The 13,910-nt window shown below is 41.5% G+C and overlaps 1 protein-coding gene across 2 annotated transcripts in view; it reads left to right on the top strand.

Annotated features, from left to right (window-relative positions):
• GOSR1 (golgi SNAP receptor complex member 1) overlaps positions 1-7,643 on the top strand; it is a 76,576-nt gene extending 68,933 nt beyond the window's left edge. The window contains exons 8-9 of one of the 2 annotated variants that reach the window (XM_077294275.1): positions 1,405-1,487; positions 6,651-7,643. In XM_077294275.1, coding sequence (XP_077150390.1) covers positions 1,405-1,487; positions 6,651-6,775 — 208 coding nt within the window. In that variant the 3' untranslated portion in view covers positions 6,776-7,643. The remainder of the gene's footprint in view (positions 1-1,404; positions 1,488-6,650) is intronic. The other variant, XM_077294277.1, reaches the window with a different exon arrangement.
• The last annotated feature ends 6,267 nt before the right edge of the window (positions 7,644-13,910 follow it).

Below are 13,910 nucleotides of genomic sequence, written 5' to 3'. Positions count from 1 at the left end.
AACGCTGGCTTACTAGTACAAAATAAAGTATTTTCTAAATAACTTTATGCTTATTCCTTTATGAGACGTTAAAGGCAATCTGATATCAGGTTTTTGCTATGTAATCTGAGAGCAGCATGATGTAAAGGCCGTCAACCTGATTCTAGCAATGTGTTGCTTTTTAGGCTACTTGCTGCAGTTTCAATAAAATCAGTGTTTTAACAGCAGGAGATTCACTAGAGGACTAGTTGCCTTGTAGTCCATCCCTGCTCTGTGGAACCCTGCCTTCACCATGTCAGCTTTCTGCCTATGCACAGCGTACACAGAAAGCTGCCAATCAGCAGTGTGGGCAGCGGTTATACAGAGATCAGCATTCAGAGAACTGCTGGATCTGCAGAGGAGAAAACTTTCATCAAAACTACAGCAAGTGACACATCACTGGAATAAGGGTCTCTGCACCTCTATCCTGCCGCTCTCATATTACATAGGAAAAACCACTGACAGATTTCCTTTAATAGAATGACAAATGTAGAAACCGTGATAAAATGTACTAACAATTTGACACAATGTCAGTTTATTTTTATTTTGTAATATTCATGTTATTGTATTGATACAGTGCACAATAAAACTCAATTATCCCCTGGTATTGTTAGAAAATGAGTAAGACTACTACTGATCTTACCTGAGCAGTATAGCTAGTGTTTGTGTGTCTGATCCTTAGTCTATAGCAACTCCTCTACGTGCCAATGCAGATTTTTCACAGGCCCTTCCCTTTACTGCTTTGCCACTGACCAGCTGAAAATGCCTGCAACAAAAAAAAAAAATCACAATTCTACTTGGGCCTCCTTCAGACCTCTGTTTTCTCAGAGATCGTAGGTACCCATTATAGCCTATGGGACTGTTCAAGTGTCCATGGATTTTTTTGTGGTCTGTGGACGAGGAGGCTTCCACCTCCAGGGGAAGGGTTGTGAGGCCTCCATGCTTGTGCACTACTATCCCAATTCTGTTGCAGACCGGTTAGGGGATGTTCAGTACTTGGTCAGTATTTTACATCAGTATTTGTAAGCCAAAATCATGAGTGGAACAATCAGAGGAAAAGTATAATAGAAACTCGTCACCACTTCTGTATTTATCACCCACTCCTGGTTTTGGCTACAAATACTGATGTAAAATACTGAGCAAATATTGAACATGTAAATGTGGCGTAATGTAAGCACCCTAACCCCAATCATCTATATATGTGCAAGACTATGTCTGCCAAAAGGCAAAACCTGGCATATGTTACTCCTCCTCAAATAATACTATTACATATTGCAAAAATCTGTCTGAAAAGTGAAATGTTTTCACATGATTGCCTCTTTCCTGCTGTGTTAATAATTCCATTATGAAATCTAAACTTTTTTTTTTTTTTTTAAACCTTTGCAGCATTGCAATGGCTACGAAAGAAAACATGACATCTCAGAGAGGAATGCTGAAATCCATACAAAGCCGGGTGAACACCTTGGCGAGTATCCTTAACAGCTTGGTTATAGCTATAAATATGCAGATTTTTACAGCTGACTAACAACCATGTTAAAGTAGAACTCTAAGTGCGAGTTATATACTTGATTACTAGTGTCTTATCCACCAGCAATGATACACAGCTTCTGCGGGTTTTCGTTTCTAGCTTCATGTCATGATATGTCTACTCAACAGTCCAAAGGCCGCACACTTTGGGTTTTGGTAGGGTTTGCTTTTGGGGACTCAATGCTCTTGGTTGTTTGGGACACTTCCCATTGTACATTCATTTTCTGAGCATTAGGTAACTGCAGTCACTCCTGCTCATTCCCTTGTGTCAGTACTGCCATGTAATCCATATTTAATAGCACCGCTGACTGAATCATGGGTGTAATCGGGGGTCACACTCGAGCTCTTCTCCTGCTAGTTGGTCACAGTTGACCGAATCACTTTTCCTACAAAATTGGCACATGAAATTTGAAGATGTTAATTTCTAGTCTCATTTTAAGACAGAGAACTTTATAGTCTGAAAAAAAGTCAAATATTTAGTAAAATTCATGCCTGCTGTTAATATATATCTTACTTTTACCTAGTTTAGATATAGACGCTCTTCTATGAAAACTTTCTGCAGTCTTTCTCTTTTCTATTGCTCGCTTAGTCCCTCCCGTATGATGGAAGGAAAATCAGTCCTCAGGGGGTTGTTTTCCTTTAAAGTGTTAGTAAGCAGTTTGACAAATTGCATTGTCAGCGGGAATGTTATTGACCACAACTATAACATATCTATATAAAGGTTATCCGCCCTGTAGAAAGTAATATACATTATGTATCGTTACACTTCACGTCCGTTTCTCACTATTTGCTGTGCTTCTCTACTAGATCGTATTCCGTGGGTGTCGTATACAATTTTACAATATTCTGCCATATAAATAACAATTATTTTGACTAAATGGTAACCGCAGACATTAATAATCATTAATGAGAGAGTTCTCTTCTTATAAGTGTTGTTATAGTCGGGTATGCTGCTGTTTTGATTGCAGAGATGATTGGGTATGCAGAACAAGAAAAATTGTAACAATTTGGCTATGTGCACACGTTGCAGATTTTGATGCCTTTCCACAGCGTTTTTTTAACGTGCGGAATTGCATCAAATCCACAGTGTAGTACAATAACAATGATAGTCAATGGGAATTTGAGAATTGCTGTGCACATGCTGCAGAAAAATCTGCGCGGATTCGCTGCGGTTTTTTCTGCAGCATGTCAATTCTTTGCGTGGAAACAGAGCGTTTCTGCACCCATTGACTATACATTGAGTAAGGCAAATCCACACATCAAAAAACACATGACAATCCACAACAAATTCGCAAGTAATCTGCAAGAAAGCCGCATCAATTCCGCATTAAATCCGCAAGCATTTTGGCCTGCGTTTTCTGCAAAGAGATGCAGATTCTGTGCAGAAAATTCCACAGGCCAATCAGCAACGTGTGCACATACCCTTTAGGGTATGTGCACACGTTGCAGATTTCCTGCAGATCTGCAGCTTTTTTTTCCGCGCAGAAACACTGCAGATCCGCAAGTGATTTGCAGTACAATGTAAATCAATGGCAAAAAAAAATGCTGTGCTAATGGTGCAGAAAACGCAGCAGATTCAAAAAAGGACAATGTCACTTCTTTTTGCAGATCTGCTGCGTTTCTGCACCCATTCCATAATAGAAATCTGCAGGGGTAAAAAAAGGAAGAAATCAGCACAAAAAATCTGCAACGTGTGCACATTTAAAAAAAAGGCGCAGATTCTGACCTGCGTTTTCTGCCAAAAAATGCAGAATCTGCACAGAAAATTCCACAGTCAAATCTGCAACGTGTGCATATAGCCTTAGGCTATGTGCACACGTTGCGGATTAGGCTTAGGAATTTCTGGTGCGGATTCTGCCTCTCCTGGCAGAAAACACACCTGCGGTTTTTTGTGCGGTTCTGCAGCGTTTTTTTGCTGCGGATTTGCTGCGGTTTTTACCCCTGCGGTTTTCTTTAATGGAGTGGGTACAAAAACGCTGCAGATTCACCAAAAAGAAGTGACATGCTACTTCTTTTAAACCGCAGCGTTTCCGCAGCGGATTTTCCGCAAAGTGTGCACAGCATTTTTTTCTCATTGATTTACATTGTACTGTAAATCAATTGCGGATCTGCAGCGTTTCTGCACCTCAAAAAACGCTGTGGATCCGCAGAGAATCCGCAACGTGTGCACATACCCTTAAATAGATTTTATAGAAAATGGTGTATATCATATTGTATATAATTTCAGGATCAGAATGGAAAAAAATATTGCAATAGATATTAGTGTACTACAGGTCAGAAGTACTGAGGTCCACAGAAATATTTGCTTGTGTCATTATAGTGGAACTTTACATCTTCTGGATGTAAAAACATTCTGCAGTCCACAAGAGAATTTAGAGATTTGTTTTTTAAAGAGGACATTACCCCAAACATAAAGCCAAAGTAAGTAGACTGCAGTGGGTTGTAACGCTTTCCAATGTCCAGAATCCAAGCCAAACCTTAATCCAATTAAGAATGTGTAACTAAACTTAGTGTACATATGTCCAAGCGTAGAGATTTATCCTCAGACCCGTGCCCTGCTAAATACGGACTTGAGCTTATTATAAGAATATTATTTCAGATGTTCCCATCAGAGGTGCTGTCACTATTTTTTTTTTCTCCTTGGTGACAGATGAGCGGACTGATCCATTGAGACTTTAGGAGTCATAGGTTTAATTACTACAGAATATGGTAATGAGAGTAGATCCAGGAAAAGTCTTAATGTTTCAGCAGCTGTCTCGCTGACACCTCTCCTGGGCTGGTAATGGGAAAGTGTACTGAACAGTAACCAGCGAGGGTTTTTTCCCACTACGCCGTTGTTCCCTTTTAGTTCCCTGACATCGCTATTAGGGGGATGTAGTGGGCTGATAAGCAACGCTGGAGCAGAACATGAGCATAGTTGCATTTTTTTCATTTGTGTGTTTAATGAGGGGTAAAAATGTATTTGTTTCCATTTGTTGTTTGTGTGCAGCTGTATAGATGGGAAAGTCTGCATTGTCCGCTACAACAAATTAAATATAACATATATTGTACATAAAAAACAATCGTGACCCAGAAAAGGGGACATTAAAGAGCCCCTCCAGTCAAGAACTGATTGTGTAAAAAATGATACCAACATTCACAGCATTTCAAGCTTTACCAGAGAAAAGAGACTAGAATTGAGCAAAAAGATTTGCACGACCCTGGTGCAGCTTACATGCTGCTAGTCTGTGGCCGCCGGACTAGAGCCCTGCAAACCTTCTACCTGCCAGCTCCTCTTCTAATTAGTAGACACTGTGCCTTATCATTGACACATGATGTTGTGCCATGTGTAGTGATCAGAAGGGGCGCAGGGGATGTGACTGGTAGGAGGTTCACAGAGCTCTGGTCCTTGGTAGACTTGAGCAAATTTGTCCAGGTTCCCTCTTATTCGGCAAGCTATAGCGCTCACCGAATAAGCTGCAGAGGGAACCCGGCTTCCTGGATCGTGCCGGCCGATCAGCTGATCAGCGCTGCAGCTGCATGTGTTGCGGCTGTATGGAAAGCCCAACAAACAAGCCCTCCATGCATGTGTCATGACTGTCACACAGCCGCGACACATGCAGCTGCAGTGCTGATCGTCCGGCACGATCCAGGAAGCCGGGTTCCCTCTGCAGCTTATTCGGTGAGTGCTATAGCTTGCCAAATAAGAGGGAACCCGAACAAATTCGCTCAACTCTAGTCTTTGGACCATGGACTATTGACATGTTCACTGGTCTCGGGGTCCTACAAATCTTCTTGCTCATCTGGAGAAGGGAGCATTATAAAATAAAGAAACAAGTGTTTTGATTCTAATCGCCTATTGCTCAAGTAGTCTCTGTTGGGACTGAAAGTGACCTTATCTATTCAGTGACTTGGCCACTGATTTGCTGTCGGGTCAGGTATCTGATAGATGTGACGTCATTGCAACCTCACTGAGCTGGAGCAAGCACCACTGGTAGGATTCCCAGTGGAGGGATTGGCACAGATCATATGTATTTGTAGCCAAATTTTGTGAAAACTACTTTATATCTAAATGTATGCAGTGTGAAAATTAGTCCTGAGACTTAGAAAGCAAAGTGCATCTCTGTCTAGTCAAGAATAAATGAAAACAGGAAAGACCAAAAGCGCAGTAGGGTCTTAGGCCTCTTTCACACTTCCGTCTTTGTAGTCCCGTCGAGATACGTCGTTTTTTGAGAAAACCGAATCCTGCATTTTCTCATAGACTTGTATTAGCGACGGGTGGCCACACGTTTCGTCCGTCGTGCACTGGATCCTGCGGAATTTGACGGGCCGTCTTTTCCAAAAAACGTTCCATGAAACATTTTTGTCTGCAGTGGAAAAACATTCCCCTGACGCCTCCTGCTGCATACGTGGTTCCACAGAATGGGAGCCTATGGACACTGGATCCTGCGCACACTGTGAAACGCAGGAATCCAGTGACGGATGCAGTTTTTACTTCTGAGCATGCCTGGAAGCATATTCCAACCCGGGGAAAAGTGTCTCTCTCTCGAAATTTCAGCAACAACGTGTGTAACGCATCCGTAAAAACACTGGATGTGTTACACACGTTTTTCACTATTTGCACGACGTCCGTCGATACGTCACAACAACGCAATACGACGCCCGCCAGTAGACGGAAGTGTGAAAGAGGCCTTACCCGGTAAACCAAGAATAGAGCAGATCAGAGTGGGCTCACCTGGTGGGGTGATGGCAGTCACGACCCCTATTTAAAGCTGATCAAAGGCTGCTGCAGCATCACCAGATAGGGCACAAATGCTGGAAGATGAGGTTCTTCGGTTTTTACTCGGACACATCTCCGCACGTACTGTTATGGCTGTGCTTCATTCTGCTCGGCTCAATACCTTGCCCTTAGATAGCACTGACCTGCAATAAAAGACGTAGACATAACAGTACCTTATTTTGAAGACAGATCCTTTAGATTCAGGTCTGTGTGTCTCCTCACCTTAGTGGTCAAGTCACTGAAATTTGTTGTATCCGTGCATGTATGTATTATGATCTATTGTGGACACTATTGTCTCTTTCCTGATCCATGCTTTACGTTCCTGTCCTTAACTACAGCTCTACAGATCGTTTTCCTGCAGTGAATAGTCTGATCCAGAGGATTAACCTCCGGAAGCGCCGGGATTCTCTCATCTTGGGCTCTATTATCGGCATTTGCACTATTTTGCTGCTACTTTATGCTTTCCATTGATAACTGACACAGACTCTGCCACAAACCAGAGGAGCACCAACATCAAAATGGAAAAAGACGTGGAAGTTGCAGTTCTGCACACACCAACTGTACATACGGGAGTGGGGATATTACAGGAATACTTAACATTTTATATCGACAGGCTATAGTACTGACAGCTTCCATGTTGTGGACCAGTAGCTGTACATAGTCTTTGTCATTTAACCTTCTACATACACATTGCATTAAGATTTTTGAAAGCCTGATTGATATCTGTGATAGGAAATGTTCACCTTAAAAAGGAGCACTAATCCAACGTAAAAGTTATGGTGTGGGCATTCGCCAGTTATTCTAGGGAAACTTGCCTTATAATGTGCTGTATGGCAAGCACTGCAGATCAATAAGGCTCCGTAGGTAGCCATTAATCGCCAATATTACTACTGCATATAGTTCTTAATCAGTTATATAAAGATATGTCACCAAACGCTAACTTACTAGGTACTTCTAAACTGCTAAGGAAGGCTGCACAAAATAAAGCAATTTCCAATATCTATAAATCAAAAATGATAATATTTGTGAAAACTTAATGTATAAGTGTTTGCCGGGATGGAAGAGGCATAGTATAATGGTATTGGCACCACTGCTTTGGTTTAGTGTTCCTTTAATGGCTTTTGTCAGGAGGTAGCAGGGATCAGTTATTTATTCTGTAACCATACAGTCTGTATTTGACAAGACTTTACAGAGGAAACATGTACAGTGTATAATCTATAGGGGGGATTTTCAACAGTTTTATTATGTTAAACTGGTCACATCATGGAATGGTAGTAGCATTGATTTTTTCCCCTGCATGATGTTAACCAATCTTAAGTGGGAGATGTCATACAGGGGTAAAAAAAAACAAAAAAACACGCCCCTAGAAATGTCAGACTCTGCTTCTTTTTTTTTATGTAATGACGCACAGTCCTGCATCCCTTACTGGTCTCTCTGCCAGCATCTACTTTGATTACAAGCAAAGGAGGGGAGTAAAGCAGAGGTTTTTTGCCATTATACAAACACAGCTGCAGCTCTCATGTCACAGCACTGTCAGTGTAAGGGGAGGGGGAGTAGAGCAGTGCTGCAGATACAAAATGTGTTTGTAATGACACACTCTACCCCCTCCCTTTGTTGTAATTGTAGAAGATTGTTGCAGGGAGAACAGTGAGGAGAGCAGGGCTGTCTGTTATTTCATGTCTCACTCTAGAGAAAGCCGGGCGTGACGCTCTCTGGGGGCTTTTTTTTTATTTTCATGACACCTCTTGCTTATGATTGGTCAGCTTCATGCAAGGGAAAAATTCAACACTCCCAGAAATGAATCTGAGCTAACACGACCCTTGGTCTGTGTGGAAATTAGGATCTGAGCGTTACTAGCTAATCTCTCCGCAAATGTGATGAGAAATTAAAAATAAAAAGTAGATTTTATTCAGCTCTGTCGCCACTATTAAAACTACTAAAACTGGTGAAAGGTCCCCTTTAATTAAAGATTCTAATCATCATCATCAATCCATAAACCAGGTAACATTGAGATTTTAATGGAATGTTGCAAATCAAACTTCTTTCCACTTTCCTCTTAACTGTCAGCCAAATTCAGGTGCTATTTATGGCCGACTGTTTTATTTTTTGGACTCCGCAGTCCAATCTGGGTTTTCTATTTTTTTTTTCGGGGGTGGGGGCGCTGGGGGGGTGGGGGGTGGGGGGGAGAGAATAAGAGAAACAAACCCCGGGAATGGATCCCAGAAAGGGAAAGGTTTTTCTTCTTCTTTCTAGGATATATTTCTGTTTTTGGCGGGAACATAGATGTTCTACATCTGTATGCGCTAATGACTTCTACTCTCCCCAGCTAGAGGGGGTATTCCCATCTCTTACATTTGTTATGTTCACTGGATATGCAGAAATGTTTAGTAGATTCAGGTCTCACCAATGGAACCATGGCCTCGTTGCGAGCTGCTTTCAGTAGAGAGGCAATGGGAACGCCCATCCAAATGAATGGGAATTTTGACCACCTCTCCACTGATATTGTGCTGTATCAGGGCCCGTTTTATGGGGAGATGCAATTTTCATTGGTGGGGTTGACATCTACTATACATGTATGGCACATCCTGTGGGGTATACCATACATGTATGAGATGAGAAGTCCCCATTAAAGTATTTTACAGAATATTTATTTTTATGCATTTTCTTTATGTACAAGTGTGGGTCACCCTCCTACTTGTACCGCCCACCATTCTAATTTAGGTCTCTATAGGACCCTATGGTTATCTAAGTTTGGTTAAAGTAAAACGTATGCTAAAAGCAAACAAACAGAACCACATTGGCAGTGACTAGGAATATTCTCCATCTGTCAGGCCTAGAATAAGAAGTAATTTAATGTATCAGCCCCTGCGCCTCCAGCATGCCTAAAGATTGTTACTGCATACATAGAAGCTGCGTAACAATATTAAATTATATCTTTCCCTCAAATTTATATTGATCGTCAAGCTGGAACCGTAGTGCTTGAGATGCGTTCCAGAGAGTCCATATCCTATGTGTCTTGTGTACGCTGGCTAATTGCACCCAAATACCAAGCACACATAACAAACTATTTTTGGTAGTTTAAAGGGCGACACAAAATTAAATCTAATGCTGAAGAGGTCCGTTTCTTTGGGCATTAGGGAATTGTTCCGAGCTTACTCCATTCTCCCTATTGAAAATAGACGCATCCTCGCTTTATCGGAGTATTTATGTGGGAGTTGGGAGAGATGGCTGACAGATGAGCGTTTAGCCAACAGCTGGCTAAGATGCATGGGGAACCTTTAGGAATGACTGTGCACCTTAAAGATCAAGAAAGCTAAAACCTAGAGGGGTTATCTGGTGACAGGACACGACCATGTAGCTCAGCAGGTGTGTGGGTCATAACATCGGCACCGCTCACTTCCCTTGCGTAAGGGCCTGGTTCTGTATCTCACCGGATAACTGGTATGTACACACAAAGGGCTTTAGGTGCCGGCATACCCGCTGGGTTTTTCAGGAGAAAGATGCTTCAGGAAAACACTGGCATCTTTTTTTCCCCAAAAAGTGTTTTTTTTTTTGGCGCCTTTTGTGGTAGCATTGCCTGCTGACCTTTTTCTCTCACACCATGTATTACAGTACCTCCTGAAGGTCACTTCTTTTTTCTGCTATATGGCTTCCGATGCCCAATGTGGTTAAAGAAGCTCAAAAATACTGATTATATGCACAAGTCATTTTACATATGTTCATTCTTTTCAGCATTTTTTTTCAGGCAGGTTTTGGAGCAGAAAAGACAATGTGTGCACACGCCTTGCGTCTTCTCTCCAGTTAGAGGAAATGTCTGGAATGTTGGTAATCTCCATTCTCTAGAATTAAGTTAATAAGCTTTTGTGATGTTTACGATGGGACTACGTGTGTTGTGCGACCAAAGTTTGCTCGGTGTCGATGCTACATCGCAGCTCAATACAAGTGGGGTCACATTTCCACCCCAAGGATACGGCGTCAAGGAAGTCACAAAAAGATAGGATGCGGTTAGATTTCTTGAGTTTCTACCCTCAGGGTCGCTGTGTATCTCCAGCCTTAGATTTGAGACGTTAATCTGGAAATGGGAGTGAAACCTTTCTCCTGGAAATAAAAAGGTGATTTCTAAAAACTTCCCCTGGTTATTTTCCCCTTCTTCCCTGAGAGGGGTTTAATTCATATATTTGGTAATTAATAAAAGGACAGAACAAAACTGCCATTGCATACATGCAGCCTTACTAGATGAGCGGAAACTGCCTGTATCCAGGCCTTGGGAAACTGATAAAAGCCAAAGACGCTCTATTCTCCTGTCTCTCCGACATCAGATATTTTCTGCTACAGTACATATGCGTTATGCTGCATGGTAACGCTGGCTGTGTGCAAGCCCCTGGAATACATCTACCACCAGATGCTGCAGTTAGCTGCAACTTTAGCTTGACACAATTTATGGGAAGTCTATGGGTGACTTTGGCTGCCATACAGAACACATTATTCTGTGATGTAGCATACAGCAATCTTTGGTCAAGTGACCTGCTTCTCTGCCAAAGTCTCTGTGCAGCCCGAGCCTCAATGCAACAATTGCTTCCATAATATTTTTTTTCTAGTGGTAGATTGTTCAGGCATTAACACGGCTGCTGCCACGTAATAATTGTCATCCCATCAACTCTGCTTTGACTTTTTCTAGGGATGTCCGTTAGCATGTGACCAATATTGTTAGTCTAGTGTGAAAGGAATCTGTCAGCAGGTTTGCTATGTAATCCGAGAGCAGCATGATGTATGAGCGGAGACCCTGATTCCAGAGATGTCACTTGGCTGTATTGTCATTTTGATACAATCACTCTTTTCTCTGCTACAGATCCAGCAGTGCTCAGAATGTTGAGCTCTGTATAAACCCGCCCACACTACCGATTGGCAGCTCTGTGTACACTGCACATCTGCAGAAAGCATCCAATCTGTGTTGGGGGTGGAGTTACATGGAATTATTGACTAGGAGGCATGAGACACCTAGTCCCGTAGTGATAATCCTGGTGATAAAACACTGACTTTATTGAAACAACACAGCCCGGTAAGTGACACGTCGCTGGAATCAGGGTCTCATGCTGCTCTCAGATTACATAACAAAACCTGCTTACAGATTCTCTTTAAGTAGTCTACAGATTAATGGATTTTCCAAGGTTTTTTTTTTTCATTTTTGCAGGATTACAATTTTTGCATAAAGACTGTAACCTTTTCAACTTTTTCATTTGTTTATAAGTATATGGAGCTGCAATTCAAGAATTTTAATCTCCATTCGCTTTTGGTCAGAACATTGTACCAGAGAACTGAGAAACGCTTCCTTCCCTCTGTGATCGGTAAATCTTTTCTCCAGTATGTTTTCTGTTCATCAAGAATGCTAAAGCGCCCTACAGTAAAGAAATGGGGGAAACATTGTACTAGGTCCCATCCCCATTTTTGTTGATCTCCTGAAAGAAACCACATTTAACCAATGTTAAAATATTTATTCAGAATTGTGTCAAATACCTGCAAATTCTACCAATACATTTCCATTTCATTCTCTCGAAGAGGTGACATCCTAGCATTGTCATTATCATTGGGAACACTTTATCGTGGTGGAGCCGCAGGTTTATATGCTTTTTTTTTTTGTACGATTTGTTAATACGATGTTTCACCAGTACAATTTAAGGAAGTATTCAGATATTCAACATATTACTGCTGTGTATGAAATCTATTTAATATGTCAAGTCACGGGGATGAAGGATAAGACTTTAATACTACAAATAAGCCCTAAAAAGGAAAGATAGGAGGATGACTTTACATTCTCATAAGGCCACAAACTCTGAAGCTTTCATGAATCCAGTTTCCACGTTCCAGCAGAGTTTAGACCTTTTAGGGTATTTTAGGCTATGTGCACACGCTGCGGATTACTCTTCTAATTTTTCCGGACTGATTTTGGTAAATCCGCAGGTAAACCGCACTGCGGATTTCCTGCGGGTTTACCTAGATTTTTGTGCGGATTCCACCGGCGGTTTTACACCTACGGATTCCTATTATGGAGCAGGCGTAAACCACTGTGGAACCCGCACAAAGAATTGACATGCTGCGGAATAAACAATGCTACGTTTCCACGCTTTTTTTCCAATCCGCTGCGGATCCGCAGCAAAATCCGCAACGTGTGCACATACCCTTATGGTTCTTCTGAAGCAAACTCGGCTTACCATTGAACTCATTGGGTGCTCTAAGTTCATAGAACCAGAGGAGGTCAACAATATGGCTGCCTGAAGCAGCATTTAGGTTAAAAGGTGTGTCCAGAAGTAGTAAAAAATGGCTGCTTTCTTCCAAAAACCATTGCCAATAACAGTTTGTGGGACATGTATTGAGTTACAGCTCAGCCCTGTTCATTTATATGGAGCAGAGATGTAATACCTCATACAACCTGCAGACAGGTGTGGCACTGTTTAAGGCAGAAGGCAATGTTTTTCTAATCCCAGACCGCCCCTTTCATTATTTCACGCTTAAGAAAAACAAGTAGAGTTACAAAATGCATCCAAATATTTGATAAGTTGTGAATCAGTTCACTTATCAATAACTGAAAATTTTGTTTAACGGTCTTTAAGAAGAGTAAAAGGAACTTTTTATCCCTTCTAGCAGTATAACTCCCACTTTTCCTGGTAGGAAACCACAATTGAAATACAAGATGTGAACCTGGCCTAAAAAAAAAAAAAAAAGTCGCCAATGGATACAAAATGTAACTTATAATTCTATGGTTCCAAGTGAAATTTTAGGGTGTAGCCAGGCGCAGATGTACGAAGTCTGTTCTTACTGACCTACCTGCCACGTGAATGCCTGCTCTCCTGTAGACTGTGACAGCTAATTTATTCTCCAAACCTCATGTAAAGTTGGCATTAAGAAGGATGTCTGAATCCAAAGTATCCACCTGTATATAACCTTCCCCATCTAATAGCACTTTCTTATTTTGCTTTACAAATTGCTCATTGAAGCTAATTATATTTTATTGCTCTTGTAATTATTTTCCCATTTCTGCACCTTATGTGCAAATCCTGTCTGTAATAAAGAAAAAAAAGCTTTGTTATGTAATTTAATAATAAATTAGAGTTATACATGTTTCTGTATGTTGTTTTTTTTCCGTTAAATGTATTTGGCGGATATCTTGGCGTTCTGTCATCATACAAAGTATTAAAAGCAAATGCAAGTTCTGGAATTGCGTGGTTGTTGTTAAAGGGACCCCTTTCCAATGCATGGTCACTACACTTAATGGACTTTGCTCTGCAATGATTTAGCGATTTCTATTTGGGAGATCGGTGCCCTGTTTCCCACATGTCTAAAATAGCCGCTGCAGATGCACGGGAAGTCTGAACCACGTCTCCCCCCACCACCACCACCACCCCTTTACATTGGTGAGTTATGGGCCAGCGAGGATTGTGACGGTGTTGCATCCAGAGAAGAGAAAAGCAGGAGAGGCATAGTTCAGACTTACAGTACTATTCTTCACCCCATGCCTTTGCACTGGCCAATTTGGCACTAAGAATAATGGGGAGCTTAGACTGAAGGAGAAGCACAACATGAACGCCTTTAGTTATATTGACTAAACGTC

This window comes from Ranitomeya variabilis, chromosome 3, assembly GCF_051348905.1.
Source record: "Ranitomeya variabilis isolate aRanVar5 chromosome 3, aRanVar5.hap1, whole genome shotgun sequence".
Classification (NCBI taxonomy): domain Eukaryota; kingdom Metazoa; phylum Chordata; class Amphibia; order Anura; family Dendrobatidae; genus Ranitomeya; species Ranitomeya variabilis.
Note: the sequence above shows the minus strand (reverse complement) of the source record. Positions and strands in the feature narration are given on the sequence as shown.